General features: G+C 33.4%; 3 protein-coding genes across 3 annotated transcripts; 1 reads left to right on the plus strand and 2 right to left on the minus strand.

Annotated features, from left to right (window-relative positions):
• Positions 1-347: 347 nt before the first annotated feature.
• LOC131662087 (DNA-(apurinic or apyrimidinic site) endonuclease-like) lies at positions 348-6,256 on the plus strand. The gene is made up of 8 exons (XM_058931778.1): positions 348-788; positions 1,218-1,362; positions 1,642-1,843; positions 2,179-2,257; positions 2,563-2,624; positions 3,029-3,115; positions 5,483-5,586; positions 5,907-6,256. The coding sequence occupies exons 1-8, from the start codon at positions 459-461 to the stop codon at positions 5,984-5,986; spliced, it is 1,089 nt and encodes a 362-aa protein (XP_058787761.1). The 5' UTR covers positions 348-458; the 3' UTR covers positions 5,987-6,256.
• Positions 6,257-10,691: 4,435 nt separating this feature from the next.
• On the minus strand, positions 10,692-11,365 carry LOC131658429 (uncharacterized). Its single transcript, XM_058927723.1, has 2 exons — positions 11,347-11,365; positions 10,692-11,263 (listed from the first exon to the last, which is right to left on the minus strand). Exons 1-2 carry the CDS (start codon positions 11,363-11,365, stop codon positions 10,692-10,694), a joined length of 591 nt encoding a protein of 196 aa, XP_058783706.1.
• Positions 11,366-16,930: 5,565 nt separating this feature from the next.
• LOC131656228 (BTB/POZ and TAZ domain-containing protein 1-like) lies at positions 16,931-20,969 on the minus strand. Its single transcript, XM_058925986.1, has 5 exons — positions 20,739-20,969; positions 20,531-20,643; positions 20,113-20,416; positions 19,601-19,923; positions 16,931-18,769 (listed from the first exon to the last, which is right to left on the minus strand). Exons 1-5 carry the CDS (start codon positions 20,823-20,825, stop codon positions 18,652-18,654), a joined length of 945 nt encoding a protein of 314 aa, XP_058781969.1. The 5' UTR covers positions 20,826-20,969; the 3' UTR covers positions 16,931-18,651.
• Between the last annotated feature and the right edge of the window lie 688 nt (positions 20,970-21,657).

Genomic DNA, 21,657 nt, shown 5'->3' on the forward strand with positions numbered 1-21,657 from the left:
TAAAAACAACATATCACATTGTTCATAAGATTTTTTTTAACTTTTCCCATAATTGTTTGAAGATAACTAAACTTTATTTTATTTTTATATTTTAATTAAAAGTACACAATAAAATATAATAAATAACTTTTTTTCATTTTTATCTAAATAAATCGGTCTCATAAATTTAATAGATTTTTTATATAGTTTGTGGCCTAACCTTTTTAACCGAATATAATTATAAAATAGTTTAAACCTAACTTAAACCCTATTAATTGGCCTTACCTACCTTTTTCCATCCTATAGAGTAGAGTAAGTAACATTTGCTTTATTAATTAATCACGTATCCCTTTTTAAAATAATTGTAAACAAAAAAGAGTAGTGTTTAGAGTGCGAGAGCTGAGACAGAAGGCACGAGTTTGAGCAAAGCAAAGAGTGAAGAAGTAAGCGAGTGCTCTTCAAAAGCTTTCCCAAGAGTGATGAAACGGTTTTTCCAAGTAGTAGAGAAAAACCCAGAGAAAGCTTTGAAGAAAGCCAAAGAGAATGATGAAAAAGAACCAGAAAACGAAAACGAAACCAACAAGGAAGAACCATTGAAGTTCGTAACCTGGAACGCCAACAGTTTATTCCTTCGCGTGAAGAACAACTGGTCCGAATTCTCCAACTTCATCACCACCTTCGATCCCGACGTCATCGCCATTCAAGAAGTTCGAATGCCCGCCGCTGCTTCCAGTTCCCAATCCAAGTCCGCTCCTAAAAATCAAGGTGAAATTAAAGATGATACTAACTCCGCCAGGGAAGAAAAAAGGGTAATCGCATTTTCATTTCTCATCATTGCAGTGATTAAACCATTTCTTTGATTTCATTTTTAATTTACTTAGTGCATGACAAATAAATGAATATAATTGATCAAGTGTTTAGGCGAGAACTAAAATAGGCGAGTTTATTCTTATTTAGGGCATAGATGAATTGACTATGCAGGATAGTTTATTAATGTGGTGCATGCGTGTATCTAAGTCGCACTGCAATTACGGTCTGATGCAGTTGCGAAGGCTATCTGCAATTGCGATTGCGGACTACAATTTAGGTGAAGGCTTGTGAATGGATTTACGGCTTCTCGAACATGCATTGAAATGACTTCAACACTGAAAGTGAACAAAACATTATTGTTGCTAAATTGATACAATAATCATATTCCTTTCTAGTATTTTATAACTCATATTTGGTCAAACTTACAGATATTGATGCGTGCACTTTCGAACCCTCCGTTTGGGAACTATCGTGTTTGGTGGTCTCTTGCAGATTCAAAGTATGCAGGGACAGCATTGTTTGTGAAAAAGTGTTTCAAGCCTAAAAGTGTTGTTTTCAATCTTGATAAAATAGGTATTCTACTTCACAGAGTTTTGTTATTCTATTTATGGCATTACATGTTTTATGTATTTACATATGAATATTTTTCTGTTTTCAGCTGTCAGATATTAGGTTTTCTTATTGAATAGAATTTCAAAATATTGATTTTAATTTATAATCCTCGGCGGTTTGAGCATGCTCATGCAGATTATATATTTTGACTGAAATGATAATTTTTGTAAACATATTTGCGGATTATATTCAATGTTTGGTTTACTGCTAATGGATCCTCTTTCTCGTTTTTGTTTTTAGCTTCAAAGCATGAACCAGATGGCCGAGTAATCTTAGTTGAATTTGAAACATTCCGTTTATTGAATACATATGTACCAAATAATGGGTGGAAAGAGGAGCCAAACTCATTTCAAAGGAGAAGAAAATGGGACAATAGAATCCTGGAATTTGTTCACCAAAATTCAGACAAGCCTTTGATATGGTGTGGGGATCTAAATGTCAGGTGGCTAATCTCCATTTTTCATCTGCTTTTGGCGCATAGCTTTAATTAGTCCCATCCAATTTGTTTAGCATCTTGCCCAGTTGTTAGAATTGGATGCATCTATCTAGCCACGGCATCAAGAAAACAAAATCCTTGAGTTTGAGAGGACCGTTAAGATTTATGCTTTATTTCATCTTGATGCAACTAGATGTATTATATGAAACTAATTCATTGAGTCTGCATTGCTTCTTATTAGCTTTTACCTGTTTCAAAAGCATTTCTATAGCTGTCGTGAACTTTAAAAACTCTAATATACGAATTTTAGCCTTTAACTCTCATATATCCATCTTCTGCAGCCATGAAGAGATCGATGTGAGTCATCCAGAGTTTTTCAGTACAGCAAAACAAAATGGTTATGTTCCTCCAAATAAAGAGGTCTAATCAATTTACTTACTCTTGAAGTTTTCTCTAAAATAGATTCATCTCTTTTATTTGTCAGAGGCCAAGAATAGTTTTATATCTTTGGGACTTTAACATGCCCACGGTAGTAATGGATGCAAGGATTTGAATACTTAATTATAGACACTTAGATATCTTGTCAAGAACCAATTATCCTAAGTTTAAATTGTTGGGAAGTCCTTGTGTTGCACCTCATCCCATTTATCTAAAAAAATTGTTATGTAGAGGCTCAAGAAAGGATACAACAGTAATTAAATATCCAATGATATGGGTTTATGCAGGATTGCGGGCAGCCTGGATTTACCTTGGCTGAAAGAGCACGATTTGGTACCATCCTAAGAGAGTGAGTCATCCATTATTCTATATGGTTAATTGATTTATAATACTTATAATATCAACATGGCCAAACCTCATATCTTGAACATGCTATCATGGTTGGATTGGTTAGGAATTCACTCAAAACTATGAAGGAGGAATTTTTCTCTCTGCAGTTTATCTAAAAGAGATAGATTGTCAGGAGAGATTTAATGCCGTGTTGTACTATGTTAAGGTTTAGGAAACAAGTTTTATATATAGCATTTGGTACAAGTTGTAGTAACTGATTTTTAATTAAATTGTATTTTAAAAGTGACTGTAAACAGTGTTGTTCTTTTTCCTATCTGTGTTCAAACTTTTACCCTTTATTTTTGAATTACTTATTCATTTATTTATAAGTCTAGATAACTGATATCACGAAACGTGCTTCAGGGGAAAGTTGGTAGATGCCTACAGATTTCTGCACAAGAATAAGGACATGGAGCAGGGCTTCTCATGGTCTGGAAACCCGATTGGGAGGTAAGAAATTTATTTTTTAGATCTTTATGTCACTCTCTTCAATAGTGTTAGCTATATATTGAAGCAACGCGCTTTGAAGAATTTAAATTATGTTTTTTGATTTTTTGTCTAAACCGTTTTTTTTTTGTAGATCCTTTACTCCCCCCTACTATAGTATTAGCTATATGTAGATCTTTTTGTAGTTCCTCAGTAATAGCTGTTAAAATATGTGGTGAGTTGCAAAAGTAAGGAACTAGTATTGAGAACCCATGCAACGCATGGAGAGAAAATCATATATAGCATAGCATGTACGATAGGATGAAGTACAAGTACATATATTTTTGTGAAAAAAAGAGAATATTTTTCTTAATGTGTTTAGTTATTTTGCACTCAACAATAGGTTTAATTTATAAACATGATAGTTTCAATGGTAATAAATGAACATGTGCAATTTACAAGAAAGTAATTAAGCTAACACAATCTCCTAAGATACACAGAACAATGAACTTTAGTTACTTGGAAAAAGAAGAATTAATATATTTTAATTTCCAACGCTCGCCCCTCAAGCTTGTGAATAAGTATTCTCCATTCACAACTTGGTCACAATTCTTTAAAAAATTGGGCAACTCACTCCTTTGGTGAAGATATCCGCAAGTTGAACTTGTGAAGGAGCATAAGGAGTGCAAATCAAACCGCAATCAAGCTTCTCTTAGATAAAATGTCTATCCACCTCAATCTGTTTTGTTCGATCATGTTGAATTGGATTGTGAACTATACTAATTGCTGACTTATCATCTTAATAGAGTTTCATAGGTCCATTCCATTAAATCCTTAAGGCTATGTTTGGGAGTTTGGAGGGGAGGGGAGGGGAAGGCTTCCAAAAATGAAATTTTAAAAAAATATAGAAAAATATTTGACATTTTTTGAAAAAATGATTTTGTTTAGAATGATAAAAGAGTCATTATCAGTACTAAATTTTTAATTTTCAGAATACTATAACAACCTAAAAGATATTTGGAAAATTTATGTAAGCCCTCCCTCCAAAACCCTCCTTCAATACAATTTTTGAGTTCCCCCATTTTATGGAGTTTTTGGTGTTATGAATAAACTCAAACCCTCAAAACCCTCCTACCCAAAATATTTTTATCCTCTTTACCCAATTCTTCTTATTTTTCAAAGCTCTCCCCTCCCTTCCCCTCCAAACTCCCAAACATAGCCGAAGTCTAATCTTCAACCAAAGTAATTCACAAATATCTTGTGCCGTTGCTCAAAACTCAGCTTTAGCACTTGACCTGGCCATAACATTATGCTTTTTACTCCAAGTTACAAGATTTCCTCCAAGGTATATACTGTAACCTGCAGCAGATCTCTGATCAGTTGCTAAACTCGCATAATCAACATTAATGCAAGCCTCAAGAGTAGCACTCTCATTCCTCTTAAACAAAATCTCTTTTCCTGCTGTTCCCTTAAGAGTTAAGGTATTGTTAAATCGTGTGAGCTACAAGTAAATGAACTTCCTTTGGATTGTGCATAAGTTAACTAAACACACAACAAATGCAATATCTGGCCTTGTATGGGAAAGGAAAATCAATCTCCCAACCAATCTTTGATACATTTCCTTATCCACCACTGGACCTTCCACATTATCCAACTTATGGCTCGGATCTATAGGACTGCCCACAAGTTTACAAGCTAGTTTACCTGTTTCCATGGGCAGATCTATGATATTCTTTTGTTGAGGTATGGAAATACCTTTTTTTTGACTCACTTGAATTCCTGAAAAATACTTCACTGTCTCAAGGATTTTCATTTCAAATTATTTTTCTAAATGTTGGATCAAGAATTGTTGTTCCTTCCAATCCTTTCCAGTCACTGTCATTAACCTATATTAACAACATTGTTACTCCCTGAAGTAGAGTGTTTAATAAAAAATGTATGATCTCCACTACTCTGTTTGTACCTTAAGGTTGTCATAGCCTTAGTAAACCTTCTAAACCATGCCCAAAGTGATTGTTTCAAGCCATATAACATGTTTCAAGCCATATAACATCTTTAGTAATTGAATAATATATTTATATTTCAAATGCAATCTTTGTAAACAAATTCTTTAAAGAATTTAAATTATGTTTTTGGTTTTTTTGTCTTAACCATTTTTGTTCTTGCACTTCTTCCTTTTACCGCTAGACAGACTTCCTCTATATTTGTTGTTAAAATTCTCGGAGAGTTGCAAATATATGGAATTCATTTTAATTTAGCTGTTTATTTCAGTAAGACTCGATTATAATTGACAAATATTATTGACTTAGCTGTCTATTTAAGTAAAGACTTGGTTATAATTGTGACAAATCTTAATTCGGCATGCTAATCTTATGAGTGTTTTCTTTGAAGGTACCGTGGAAAACGAATGAGAATAGACTATTTTTTAGTTTCAGAGAAACTTGAAGAAAAGATTGTTGCATGTGAAATGCAAGGACAAGGGATAGAGTTAAAAGGTAAGTTTTTTTTTCTTGTGTTGATACTGGTTGCTTATTCAACAGAACTTGAAATTCTTAATATAAATATGATTTTTTATTGAAATTTGTTGATCCTGGAGTATTTGCCAAGTTAAAAAACTGAAACCAGAGTGCAACTTGTGGTAATTGGTGCTGTTGGGTTCTAACTTAGAATAACTAACGTGTTTAAAGGCTATACCAAAAGCTAGCTCCGCTGTCATTTTCATATACATGGGTTTCTTGTGCATATCTCTCCATTTATTCAATCACTTTTCATCGGGTTATGTTTTAGAAGTATGACCTTGTTTTTGTCTCTGCAGGTTTCTACGGAAGTGATCATTGTCCAGTTACCTTGGAGCTCTCTCCTAGTTCCAACTCTCAAAATGAGGATCCAGTATAAGTACTATTATTAGCTGTTTATGTTAGAAAGTCACCGTCAATTGTGATATCTTATTTCTCTTTTCTTTTGTCTAGATGCTTCGGAAACTATTTCTTGCAGTGTATCTCTTCCATGGGCTAGCTGCATATATGCTCGCAGAAATGGTGGTTGTTTTAAGAATTTTCCCATGAACTGGAAATATTTTTTGGGGCAGTACATATTACTACTGCCTTAAAAATCAGGATACCTGACATTTATGCTTAGTTTTCTCCCCTGCACTTTTATTTTTTATGTCTAGATCTGATGGCACTGCTTCCAACGCTAGCATTAATTTCAGGAAAACTCTTACCTCACCCCTTGGTTCTCTTACTCACCAAGTGTGCTTCCAAAAATACCCCTCTGCTTTCGTAGATGTATATTTTGAAGCTTTTTTTTTTTACATTTGCGTAAACACGTTCTGTAGATGTACATACGGAACATTTCGTAAATACATCTACGGAATAAACTCTCAACCAGTGAACCAGAAAAATAACATTTGTAACAAGAAAAGCAACATTCATTGATTAAAATCGGTCGACATTACATTGATAATTCCAACAGAAACTTAAATATTACATATCAATAGTCCGGTGGACGCTTGCACATCTCTAAGATTTGCTCGACCGTTCTTTGGACTATTGCTACGAACTCGAGTGGGATTTTCTGTTTGAAACCTTCACACGTACGCCACATCGCCAAAACATCCACTCGATTCTTGAGCTCAAAGTTGCTGTAAATGACGTTTCCTCCGTCGTCAAATGAAGGTGACCGATACTCGAGTTTCACAACCTTTCATTTGTCACTGTAAGGTAGGCGGTATTAGATTTCGTCGACGATATCTTCGAGCGAGGTGTATTCTTGTACTTTGATTGTCTGCCCTGGTGTTCTGCCGTCGGAGTAGGAGACACTTGCGACATGCCAACGAATGTTATACGCATATTGAGACATTTTTATGTTTGTGTGAAATACATTAGAAACCCCAAATTTATAGAAGACCTAGGTGAATATGGACCACACATTCTCTGTCACAGAATGTTCCGTAGGTATATTCACGAAAGGATCTTAGATATTTTGCTCTCGTAGCAGTACCTACGGAAAAAACCCATAATTTTCAAAATAAGAGTCTTCCGTAGATACATCTATGGAACTTTCCATGTTAGTTTTTTTAGCAGAACAACATCAAGTAGCAGCAGGGAAAGAAAAAAGAAAATAAAGCGTACAATGTTATAATTGACAAAAATTGATTATATCGCAATGTTATAGAGTGCATATATTTCACTTTGAAACTAAAAAATACATCAAAAGAACTGTCGCCGGCTAAATCTATTGGTGGTTCCAATTTTGACTTTTCCTTATTCGGTTTTTTTCGATGTTCTTCAATCTTTCAAATTCGAGCATCCTATCAACAAAAACATTCGGCCAACTAAGGTATGATGAAGCGTCCATCCTATCAACAAAAACATTCGGCCAACTAAGGTATGATGAAGCGTCCATTTCTGTGATGTAGGAGGTATGGGACATCCCGGTTTCAAGTAAACTTGCACAAAGTGACTCGCTTTTGAAAGTCATCCAATACACATGATGCGATCATTTGAATTTTTAAGCGATGCAGTGTGGGAAAAAGATTTTCGAAAACCCATAACGCGTCAAGTCAATGCACACCATACCATATGGGCATGCAATAAGATTTTGTTTAATAATATTATTCAAAAAATATTTTGGTTTAAAGAACTACTATCCTGTTTCTAAAAAATATTATTCAATTTTGTTTAAAAAATATTATTCTGTTTTTGAAAAATATTACTCTATTTTTATAAAATACATATTACTCTGTTTTGTTTAATAATATATATATATATATATATATATATATATATATATATATATATATATATATATATATATATATATATATAATATTATTTTTTTAAAAAATATTTTGGTTTAAAGAACTACTATCCTGTTTCTAAAAAATATTATTCAATTTTGTTTAAAAAATATTAGTCTGTTTTTGAAAAATATTACTCTATTTTTATAAAATATATATTATTCTGTTTTGTTTAAAAAATATATTATTATGTTTAAAGAAAATATTATATATTTTTATTTTCAGATTAATAATATATTATAACATTTTTATATTTAATATTAATATATTATATGTTTTTATTTTAATAAAATGCAAAAATATAAAAACAATATAAACACAAATACCAAAGCAGCCAACAACACAATAAATATTTATATTTGAAAATCGAAAACAAGACATACGTGAGTGAAGAAACAAGAAAAATTGGAGAAACTTTTTGTTGAGTCTTGATCAACAAATAAAAGAAAATCAGAATGAAACAACTTAATAGTAAAAAAAATACAAAATCATACACACCTTTGAATGAAGAACATAATGACTTTTGAAAAATGGTTACAGTTTGGAAAAAAGAAGAAGAAGGTGAGAGATTGGGGAAATAAACTGTATTGTGAAGGGGGGGGGAGGGGAACCCAACGCTAATTAATCTATTGGGTAGCAACGTGAAAATCACTTTGCCACACCTGCCATGTCACTTTGTCATAGAACGATAGGATATTAGCGACGTGGAAATCACTTTGCGTCATAAATGTGTTAGTTAACCTACTTCTCAATTAATTTTACCAGTTAACTTTTTGCACCAAAATTTTTATAATTGTAAATTTTAGGTAGCGCCTTGTTTTGGACTTGGCTATAAAGTTTTCAAAAAATTTAAACTACCCTCCATGTGAAAAGCTGCATTTCATTTTTTAATTATTTTAAATTTTAGGTAAACATCGCTATAATATTTTCAAAAATTTTAAACTACCCTCCACGTGAAAAGCTGCTTCATTTTTTAATCATTTTAAATTTTAGGTAGCGACGTGTTTTGCACGTCGCTACGAAGTTTTCAAAAAAATTTTAAACTTCTCCCACGTGTAAAGCTGAATTTATTTATTTTACTTTAAAAGTTTTGGGACACGATTTTTACGTGACAAAATTTTTTTTAGAGACCTGATTTTTACGTGGCTGGAGCCGAGTTTTTTGTTGTTGTGTGTGACCTATTTAATTAAATAGACTTTTAAAAAAATCTAAGCTTAGCCTTTTTTTTAAATAGATTAATTAGGCAATTCTATAGGCCCATGTAGGTCGATTTGGTCTATTCTCATCCCTAACCACGGGCTGATAGCCATGGTAAAAACATAGTAAAGCTTAACATATCAATACAATTGTAGAAACCCAACCATAGTAAAATGTGAAGTTCAGGGGTTCGATACCCAGTGCTGGTATTTTACAAGATTTCTCAATATTTCACCACGGTTGTTCCTTCCAATCGTGGTGATATGTTCACTTGAGTTTACTTTAACTTATGTGAAATGCGTATTCCAATTCCTCAATAAACATATAACTTTTCAATATGATTTAGCAATTAATAATACGACAAATTAAGTTATTAAAAGAACAAGTTACATTAATCAATGTTTCCTGAGCTTTCTACAATTCATTAACCGTATCTCGCTCTTTAACGATTAGAATTTGTTTCAATGTTTCTAATACTACAACAACACTGCCTTCTCTACTAGTATATTCTGTAAAATATTAATTATTTTGTAGCCATAACTAGTAAATAAGGAAGTGATGACTAAAGAACTAAAAATATTGAACTAAATTCTAACTGTCAAAGAGCGAGATATAGATTAATGGGCTGCAAAAATCTCGAAAAAAATTAATCAGCGTAAGTTATTTTCTACTTTAACTTAGTTTTTCTTAATATTATTTTCTAATTTAATTCAAAATTTTATATATTTAGTGAGGGGTTGGTAAAACACTTAAACAACATACAGTATAAAAATTAATCTTATAAATATATGTTGACTAAACGAAATGAAAGCTGCAAAAGAAACAACATTATCAACAAAATACAACTAACTTACCCCAAAAAAATATCAACGTAGTTCAGCAAAAACTTCTAAAATAACATAAACAACAATATTTATCAACATAAACATTAACTTATCTTAACAAAACAACAACATGCCTCAACAAAAATATCAACATATCTAATAAAAACATTTTCAATAACACAAACAACAATATTTATCAACAAAGACAACAACTTACCTTAAGATAAACAACAACTTACATTAACAAAACAACAACATACCTCAACAATAACTTAAACATTTTATTTATTGCAACAAAAACAACAATATAAAACCTATAATCTCATTTTATAACAAGAAAACAATAAACTTTATGTTGGACCAAAATAAATGTTTCACGTGTATTTTGAACAAGAAAAATATTTTGAGCAACAAGATTCTTTTTTTTTTTAAGCAAAAAAGGAAGATATCATTAAAACACAAGGGGGGGGGGGGGGGGGGGGGGGCAAGCCTAAACCCCAGATTGACATAACCTAATTCTAGGTGTATCCGACTTGTCTAACAAATAATCTCTAGAGATATCTTCATGAACAAAATTAAATAATCTAAAAGACTTGCACTTTAAACCAACATTAGCCAATGAATCAGCACAAAAATTGGCTTCTCTATATATGTGTGTTACCAAGAAATCAATGGTGATCAAATAATTCCAACACACTAGCCAACGAGAACGAAGCTTCCAAGGCACCATAGCACGGTTTCTAAAAGCATTAACCACATACAAGCAATCTGTTTCTAATTAAAGTTTGTTAAAGTTTCTTCTTTTAGCTTCTTTAAGAGCCGATATAGCAACAAAAAGCTCAGCAAATTCAGGAGACTCATTGCCCAAAAAGTCAGAAAAACTAACAACATGATTTGCATTATGGTCACGAAACACTCCACCACACGCAACCAATCTAGGATTACCCAACACCACTCCATCAATATTGCACTTCATCCAACCAACAGTAGGAGGAGACCAAAGAATTTCTAAAGTAGCAGTTGGAGCCTTAGGATTGATCTGGATTCCAAACTTTTTGAGCAGAGTAAAACTAGCCATTGAAGAATTAGAGACTCTTTTGGAGTTGTTTCCAACCAGCTTAGCATGAGTAGCCATAATAGTCACTGCAGATTTCCAACAGGGAGCCTTGTTTTCAAACCTATTTTTATTCCTGACAGTCCAAATTTGATGGACTATGCAAGCTATGCAAGCATGGATCACTGCCCGAGATTGAGGAGACCAAGGCTGATCTAAAACATCCCAGCAGTCTTGAATACTATTAATCTCCAAGTTCATATGAAGCTGATTTGCAAACCACCTCCAAATATGGCCTGCAAAATTACATAGTTTATGAAAAGCATAATTGCGTGCTTATCTACAATATAAGAAAATACTATGTTCTGAAAATACCGACATTTCTCTTCTACTCCCATATTTGGTCACGTGGATGGCTTATCCATCCAGCTTTCATTTTCTTCCAATTTGTTCTATTTGTTCTATTCTACCACGTTGCTTTTTCAAATGTCTGCTTATTTTTTCAAATCTTGCTTTTTCAAATGCATACTAACTACAATCTAAGAGCTTCTCCAGTTTCTGGAAAAGTTCTCCAGCCTGGCAAACGAGTAATTAATATTTCTTGAAAAGTTCTCCAACCTGGCAAGCGAGTAATTAATATTGAGAGCCATTGGAGTTGGCCACTTTGGCATATCGTGGCTTCAATATGCAACGATGATAAAAGCAGCTTTTTATTAAAATAATAATAAATCTTAAAATGGACCATTATTAATAGCTTTCTTAAATTTTTTAAACACTTTATTTGAATTAAATAGTAATATATGAGATAAAATTGTGGGATCCAATATTAGTTTTTTAGAGTTGCACCATTGAAGTGAAAGTTGAGTGAGTTACTTCAAGATGATGTGGCTTAATAGGTCCCACAAAAAACCCAAAAATGAGTTGCACCATTGGAGGTGCTCTAATAAAGCACTTATCTTTTGTTGGGAACATAAATACATGAATAAATAAAGAGATCAAAAGTTGCAACATAAATAAAGGTTGGAGGATAAAATAAATATATAAATACATGATTTTATTTATCATATCAAAATAACATATATAAAAATAATTTTAAAAATAAAAAGAGAAAATATTAAATATCATTAACTTAAATAGATTTTATGTTATACCAACAAATGAGAGAAAAACTTTATCTTCAAATTTATCCCCATAATTAAAACAATTATTCTAATAAATCTATTATTTTTATTAAATGAGTAGATAAAATGATCTAATTTTTTCTGGGATAAAAAGCAACACTCTATGATGAATTATGGTAGTAATGGTAGTTGGATACCAACTTGTATAATAAGTATATATAAAAATTAATTATTAATGTTTGTATAATTGATGCATATATATAAAAAATGTCCACTTCATAAATATTTAAACGTGTTTTAAAAATATATGTCATTTTAGTTAAATTTCTAAGTTTTTCCTTATAAAATGATCTTATTGATCTAAATGTTTTTACGGGTACCAGATATTTTTCTATACATTCAATTATTATTTTTTCACGGGTACCAGACATTTTTCTATATAATTAATTATTTTTTTCACGCGTATCAGATATTTTTCTATACATTCAATTATTATTTTTTCACGGTTATCAGACATTTTTTATTAAAAAATATACATCTGAGACAAATGCGCGTCCCGTACCAGAACCCGTGCGAACACACGGGTTTGTTACTAGTATCTAATAAAAACATTTTCAATAACACAAACAACAATATTTATCAACAAAGACAACAGCTTACCTTAAGATAAACAACAACTTACATTAACAAAACAACAACATACCTCAACAATAACTTAAACATTTTATTTATTGCAACAAAAACAACAATATAAAACCTAAAATCTCATTTTATAACAAGAAAATAATAAATTTTATGTTGGACCAAAATAAATGTTTCACATGTATTTTGAACAAGAAAAACATGACAAATATTTTGAGCAACATTAAAACTCAAAATGTTTCACGTACGTATTTTTTTCTTGAAAAGATTCATGAAAAATGAAAACAAAAATATGAGTTATGTACTTGTTTTGTGACACACATTTTCTTAATTCATACTAGTTAGAGAAGTTATGTTAAAGTTTTGAGAGATTGAAATAAGACAAGAGAAGTTAGATTTCCACTTTGAATGTAATCTATTAACTAAAGTGAAATAAATTAGCTTATATATGTAACATATTTCACCACACAAGATTGATAAGACGAACCGTGGTTAATTGTTTTGATATTTAACTACTAACTTCACAAACAAATTTACCAGTTACTACCTAACACCTCAACTTGCCATTTCTAAATTTTTGTTATAGATATAAATCATTTCTTTATTACCAAAACCTTTCAGCTTGTGCATTAAACATTAATTACATTTCTTAACTGACTATACTATCTTTATTTCTTTAGTGTACATATTAGTTGTATAGTTAACATATCTAGATCCAATGGCTAGTATTAGATCCAATGGCTAATATTTAGTTTGGTCATGTAGGTGTATATATAACACACACTCTTTGTACTTTATCTACTTTTTGATCAATATAGCAAAAGCTTCTTTTCTCTCCTTGCACGATTCTATTACTTTTCTGTTGCAAGTTAGTTACATCTTCTTCTCCAATGGTGCATATCACCATTTTTAATATGGTATCAGAGCTAACCATGCTCTGGTAGCCATTGTTCTGCTTTATCTTCTTGTTCCGATTGAAGGTTTCTTCTTCGTTCTTGTTCGCTATCTTCAATCGCATTTCCTTTCTTTCTGCTTCATCTTCAATGGCTTACCAGAGTTATGTAGATTTTTATACAAACTCCGCGAATCCTTTCTACTTGCATCCGAATGAAAATCCCGCTCTTGTGCTTGTTTCTCCTCCACTCGACATCAAGAATTATCACGTTTGGGCTCGCTCGATGCAGATTGCGCTGATTTCCAAGAACAAGGATAGGTTTATCGATGGTTCTTTACTTAAACCACCGATTTCTGATCCTCTCTATGCTCCCTGGATTAGATGTAATACTATGGTTCTCGCCTGGATTCAACGTTCCATCTCGGAATCGATTGCGAAGTCTGTATTGTGGATCGATAATGCTGCTGGTGTCTGGCGAAAATTGCAAGTTCGGTTCTCTCGTGGCGATATCTTTTGCATCTCTGACATCCAAGAGGAACTGTACAAACTTCATCAAGGTACGCTTGATGTCTCTACTTACTTTACTCAGATGAAAGTTCTATGGGATGAGCTTGAAAATTATCGTCCAATTCCTGTTTGTACTTGTGCCATTCCTTGTTCATGTGATGCTATAGCTTCTATTCAGCGATATAGGGAACAAGATTATGTGCTCCGTTTTCTTAAAGGATTGAATGATAAATTTACTTACTCTAAGTCTCAAATTATGATGATGAACCCACTCCCTAACATTGATAAAACGTTTTCTCTTGTTATCCAACAAGAAAGAGAGTTGAGTGGTTTTGTATCTGCATTAACCTCTCCTAATAGCTCCACTGATGAGGTCACTACTTTGAATGTGTAAACTCAACACAACACCAATGGTAAGTCTGGCTATGGTTATGGCAATTCCTTCAAAGGAAAACCTCAGGGTAATGCTGGTGGTCCCAAAGGTCATGCTAGGGTTTGTACTCACTGTGGCAGAACCAATCACACCATTGAGACCTGTTTCCTCAAGCATGTATTTCCACCTGGATACAAGGGCAAAGGTAAGGTCACAGGTCCTAATGCCAACACTGCCAATTCTAATTCCACTCCTCAGTCAGCTGCCATGGTCAACAATGCCTCTGAGAATCAACCAACAGGCTCCTCTGCTACACCCTCGTTTGGTCTTACTCAAGAGCAATACAATCACATCTTGGCATTGTTGCAGCAATCTCAGCTTAATTCCCAAGCCAATTCCATCTCAACTTCACATTTTGCTTTAACCTCCCATTCCAATACCAATGGTAAGAACCCTACCCTTTGGATTCTTGACACAGGAGCCACTTATTACATTTGTTTTGATCTTTCTATGTTTAGTGATCATAAGCATGTTGTTCCCATTCCTGTTAATCTGCCTAATGGTTCTCAAGTTGTTGCATCTATAGCTGGCACTGTAGTTATTTCTCCATCCTTAACTTTACATCATGTTCTGTACATTCCCAGCTTTCATGTTAATCTTGTTTCCATTGCTAAGCTTGTTGATAGCAATAGCTGTTTTGTTCAATTTCATTCTAATGCCTGTCACATTTTGCAGAACCATTCCAAGGCAATGATTGGTATAGCTAGTATGCAAAGGGGGCTATATACTCTTGAGACCACAAGTCTTCATTCTTTTATTCCTTCTGTAAATAACATCTCTTGTAATACATGGCATTTAAGACTTGGTCATGTACCTCATGTAGGATTGCAAGACATTTCAAAATTGTTTCCTTTCATTTCATGTAATGATAAACCTGTACCATGTGACTCATGTCACTTTGCTAAACAAAAGAGATTGCCTTTTCCTAATAGTACTTCTATTTCTTCTGCTCCTTTTGATATCTTGCATGCTGATTTATGGGGGCCTTTTTCTACTCTAGGTCACAAGTATTTTTTAACCTTGGTAGATGACTACTCAAGATATACTTGGGTAATTTTTCTCAGAACCAAAGATCAAACCAAAACTAGCCTTATTCAGTTTGTAGCTTTTCTAGAAAATCAATTTAAAACTTCTCTTAAGTGCCTTAGATCTGATAATGGCACAGAATTTCTAGCTCTCACTGATTTTTTCTTAACTAAGGGCATAGTTCACCAAAGGTCATGTGTTGAGACACCTCAACAAAATGACATACTTGAGAGAAAGCATCAGCACATTTTGAATGTTGCTAGAGCTCTTCATTTTCATTCCAATGTTCCTTTAACTCTTTGGAACTTCTGTGTGCAACATGCTGTTCACCTTATAAATAGGCTACCCACCCCTCTCTTAAAATCCAAATCTCCTTATGAATTCTTATTTCAGCAGCCTCCTTCCCTTATACATTTAAAAGTTTTTGGCTGCTTGTGCTATGTTTCTACTTTACAGGCTCATAGGACTAAATTTGAACCAAGGGCTCACAAGGCTTTATTTCTTGGTTTTAGGGATGGTACTAAAGGATATATTGTGTACAATTTGCATAGTCATGCTATCTCTGTGTCCAGAAATGTTATTTTTTATGAAAATACATTTCCTTTCAAAACTGCTTCTGTCCCATCCATATCATCTTCCAATACTCCCCCTCCATCCATTGATTTTCTTGATTTACCTTCCCCTCTGATCCATACTGAGTCCACAAGTACTAGTACCTTCTCTCCTCCCCCTATCACATCCACTGGCAGTGATCTTTTTTCTCAGTCACCTATTGACACATCACTGTCTCCAAGTACTTCTTCTACCCATGACCTTTCCAACTCTAATACCCCCACTAGTTCTTCTAATCACAATCTTGCCCCTACTCCACCTTCTTTTAACCAGGCCCCTACTGGCATCTCTTCTCAACCTACCAATACTACTTCTGTACTCCCTCCAAGACAGTCTACTCGTGCCTCTCACCCTCCTAGTTACCTAGCAGATTATCACTGCTATTCTACTCACACTCCTCACCCTAGTCCTTCTTCCTCTATTGCCTATCCTCTTTCCTCTGTTCTTTCTTATAAGAACTGTTCCCCTGCATACAAACACTTTTTCCTTTCTATCACCTCAAACATTGAACCTAAAACATACTCACAAGCTATTAAGCATGATTTTTGGAACAATGCCATGAATGTTGAATTGCAGGCACTTGCTAAGAATCAAACTTGGTCTGTAGTAGATCTGCCTCATGGTAAGGTTCCCATTGGATGCAGATGGGTATACAAGATCAAATATAAGGCTGATGGCTCTATTGAGAGGTATAAGGCTAAGCTTGTTGCAAAAGGCTACACTCAGCTAGAAGGAGTTGACTATTTTGATACTTTCTCTCCAATTGCAAAAATAACCACAGTTAGAGTTCTTCTTTCTATTTCTACCATTAAAGGCTGGTATTTGGAACAATTGGATGTCAACAATGCCTTTTTGCATGGTGATTTACAAGAGGAGGTATATATGTCACTTCCTCCTGGCCTACCTGTTTCTAACTCTGCTTAGGTATGCAAATTACACAAATCCTTGTATGGTCTAAAGCAGGCCAGTAGACAGTGATATTCCAAGCTTTCTGTTTTTCTTCTTTCCTTGGGTTACACTCAATCTCAAGCTGATCATTCATTGTACACAAAGGCTACTGCTCATAGTTTCACTGCTTTACTTGTTTATGTTGATGACATATTTTTGGCAGGGAATTCTTCTCATGAGATTGAGTCTGTTAAAAGCATTCTTGACAAGCAATTCAAGATTAAAGATCTTGGTCAACTGCGATTCTTCCTTGGTTTTGAAATTGCTAGGTCAACCAAAGGTGTTTTCTTGAACCAAAGGAAATATGCCCTTGAATTGTTAGAAGACACTGGTTTACTTGCTTGCAAACCCTCCTCTGTTCCTTTTGATCCAAATATGAAGTTATCCAGCTCTTCAGGTCAAGCATTACAGGATCCCACCTCATATCGCAAGCTGATTGGCAAATTGCTTTATCTCACTCATACTAGACCAGATATTTCGTATGCAGTACAACAGCTGAGTCAATTTGTTTCTAATCCTTTACTTCCTCATTATCAAGCTGCGATCAAAGTTCTTAGATATTTGAAGCTATTTCCTGCGAAGGGCATTTTCCTTTCTTCTACAAGTGAGCTTAAGCTTTTTGGCTTTGCTGACTCTGACTGGGCCAGATGTCCAGATACTCGTCGATCAACTACTGGATTTTGCATCCTCCTTGGTTCTTCTCTTATTTGTTGGAAGTCAAAGAAACAAAACACAGTTTCTCGTTCTTCAACTGAGGCTGAGTACAGGGCACTTGCCTCTTTGTCTTGTGAGCTTCAATGGCTTCAATATCTGTTCAAGGATCTTATTATTCACATGTCTCATCCTGCCTCTGTTTACTGTGATTGTAAATCAGCTATCTATCTAGCTCATAATCCGGCCTTCCATGAACGCAGCAAGCATATCGAGCTTGACTGCCATGTTATTCGTGAAAAGATTCAATCTAAGCTCCTTCATTTGTTGCCTATCTCCACCACATACCAGCTTGCAGACATGTTTACCAAGCCATTGCATTCTCCTACTTTGAATTCTATTGTGTCCAAGTTAGGCCTATGTAGCTTACATGTCCAACTTGAGGGGAGATCTTAACTATACTATCTTTATTTCTTTAGTGTACATATTAGTTGTATAGTTAACATATCTAGATCCAATGGCTAGTATTAGATCCAATGGCTAATATTTAGTTTGGTCATGTAGGTGTATATATACCACACACTCTTTGTACTTTATCTACTTTTTGATCAATATAGCAAAAGCTTCTTTTCTCTCCTTGCACGATTCTGTTACTTTTCTGTTGCAAGTTAGTTACATCTTCTTCTCCAATGGTGCGTATCACCATTGTTAATAACACTACATTGTATTATTCCTATGTAACCAAAAAGATAGACATACATCGGCACGCACTGATCAACCATACCAAGAAGAAAATAATTGTTCCACATAATTACAATATATATTCCTCTAGTCAAGGTTCGAACTTCCTCATCTCTTTAGCAGCAGTAAGGAAGACATAGCTTTAGCTGAGCCCACTTTCCTGACTAATAATTTCCAGCTCGCATCATCTTCCTTGTTCTCTTTCTCCATTTTCAATTGAAATTGCCTATCACATTACCGTAAAAACAGATAGGTTAACCAAATCCTCTAAATAAATACTATTAGTAACAAGACAAATAAATTAGTCAATTACTGAGTCACCTTAAAATTAAAAGAAATTAAGACAGCGACAAGTAAGTTAATTTGGTTCACTAGAAACTTTGGGTTTGGTAAACTAGATGACTTGGACATTCAAATAATTAAACTGAGATAAGCTGGCAATTAGTAAGCCTATTCTTTTTGTTTGTGGATTTGATCAATGGCCAAGTCACTATCACGGAATCTCTGGATATACAAACACGTTTGACATGGCATGGCATGCATGCTCGCCATGTTAAAGAAATGTGGTAAATTATAATAAAGAATGTGGTAAATTATAATTAATTTTTCTAGATTTTATATAAAAGTTAAAAGATATAACAAATTTATGATAATGCACTTTATATATTTTAATTTTGGTAAAATATTTTTTATATAATTTATTCTTAATTAGTGTAGTATCAATTCTTTATCTATTGGTTCACTTCAATAGATTAATTTGCATATTCACTCTTAATTTAATGGAAAGTTACACACAATTATTACAAAAATAAAATAAGAGAAAAAGAAAATTAGGCGCACACAGTCACATGCAATACCACCTAACCCATTATAGTAAAAATAAATTAAATCATCATGCAGTCAAAATCTAATTAAATTTGGTATTCAAAGCAACTTTAATTATTTAAAAAAAAAATTAAAAAATTATTTAAATTAACTTATAAAAAAAATAAAAGTATAAATTCATATCAAACAAATTTTTTTTTAAGCATAAACTTACAAATAAAATTTGACGTACCTGCATAAAGGGACCTTGCATGAATCTTGATGAATGCAAATACAAGAATGAAGCCTAAAAAGTTGCCACAATCGCTTACACCTCATACACCCTCCCTTGACCCTCTTCTCACACGTGGCAAAATGTCGAATCAGCCCCTGCAAACCTTGACACGTGGAGAATTTCGAACAAGGCATCCTCTTCCTCTGTTCTTTAACATCCACATCGTATGGCGCCACGCTGGTACAACCTTCCGTACATATATGTTCCAAACATTCCATTGCTTCGCTCAGTTGCATAATCACCTCCTGTTCCTCCCTATGTTTCATCATTCTCTTCTTCTTCTGTTTTTTTTTCCACAAGAAAAAAGGAATTTGTTAACAACAATTATCATTATAAGTCCGAAATAAATACAATTAATTAAATTTAAATAAACAACTAATAACAAGAGCACAGTTCAGTGTAGACATCAGTTACAAGAGACTAGCCTGAAAGGCACATCTTAGACAAAAAAAGATTATAGTCATAATTACCGATTTGTCCTCGTTGATGAATTGGACAATGTCCTTTTCGAGCCAAGGATCATTTGTGTGTAAGAATTTCCATCCCTCTGTTTTCTTCACTGCTCTGAAATTCTTTCTGATTAACATTGCACAGTTGAGGTAAAGATCCGGTGCATCGCAGAGTCTTGCTAGATGCAACACGTCCACCAGATTCTCTATAGTCGCTAGTTTAGACAAACTAGTAACGCAACTCTGCTTTAGCTTTGGCACTGAATACGCGTGCGATAATGCAAGAAGGTGTATTCCGTAATTTTCCATATCCTCATCACTGCACCTGCACATGCACACACCCACCCAATTAATACTCAGGGGTTAGTATAGTCTTTTCGCAAATATAAATATTAAATTTAGCAGTAGTTTTGTTGAGTTGAGGGTGTATCTAACTAACCTGGAGGTGTAGAGGAAACGTACGAAGGCTGTGACGGCGTCGTATGGGACGCCGCGGATTTGGATTATTTTGTTGGATTTTACCATGTTCTCTAGAATTGGGGATGCTGAAGCCTTTTGAGAAAAAAAAAAGGAAATTAAATTAATTGAGAATACAAGACATTGATTTTTGACGAGTGAAGAAAAATGGAGTAGTGACTAGTGAGTACCAGAATGGCTGCGTCAGCTGGAATTCGTGTTCCTCTGGGACCGTTGATGTAAAGATCGGGTTTGATGGGAGAAAGCAGAGCATCCATGATGAGTTAAATTAAATTTGTTGAGAAGAGAATTAAGAAAAAGAAAGAATGAAAAAACCACTATATATAAATAGAGGGTGGTGATGATGAAGTGTGGTTCATGGGAATATTGGGAGGTGTATAATCATGGGAATGGAATGTCGGCCTGAAATCTTGACCGTTGATTTAAGTTAATAAGCGATGTGATTAGAGCTGTTGGATCTGAAATAAATGATTGAGACTTATTTGTGAGTGTAACTATGAAATATCTATTGTAGGCAATGGGATCGGTACCTAGAGATATTTGTAAAGTGTGTTTCATATGTTTTTCAATTTAAAATTAATAAAATAATGAATGTATTTTAGAATTCTCATGCCTTTATATAATTTAATTCAGGGTTATTATCATTTTACCCCTTGTTATATATATATATATATATATATATATATATATATATATATATATATATATATATATATATATATATATATATATATATATATATATATATATGTCATTTTTAGATTTTTAGTTTACCCCTGTAATTTTTTTTTTTTAAAAAACAACCTTGCTATTTTAAAATACTAATAATTTAGTCTTTAAAGTCAAAATCCGTAGAAAAATTTACAGCGGATTTTCTTTCGAATTTTTCTGCGGATTTTGATTTTAGAGACTAAATCGTTGGTATTTTAAAATGGCAAGGTTGTTTTTCAATGTTTTTTACAGGAGTAAACCATAAATGACCTATATGATAAGAGGGTAAAATGGTAATAATCCTTCAATTTATAATTTGTCTAAAAAAACAATTTATATGTGCGACACACACAATTCATGAACAAATTATCAAACACA

The sequence above is a fragment of the Vicia villosa genome, linkage group LG3, assembly GCF_029867415.1.
Source record: "Vicia villosa cultivar HV-30 ecotype Madison, WI linkage group LG3, Vvil1.0, whole genome shotgun sequence".
Lineage (NCBI taxonomy): Eukaryota > Viridiplantae > Streptophyta > Magnoliopsida > Fabales > Fabaceae > Vicia > Vicia villosa.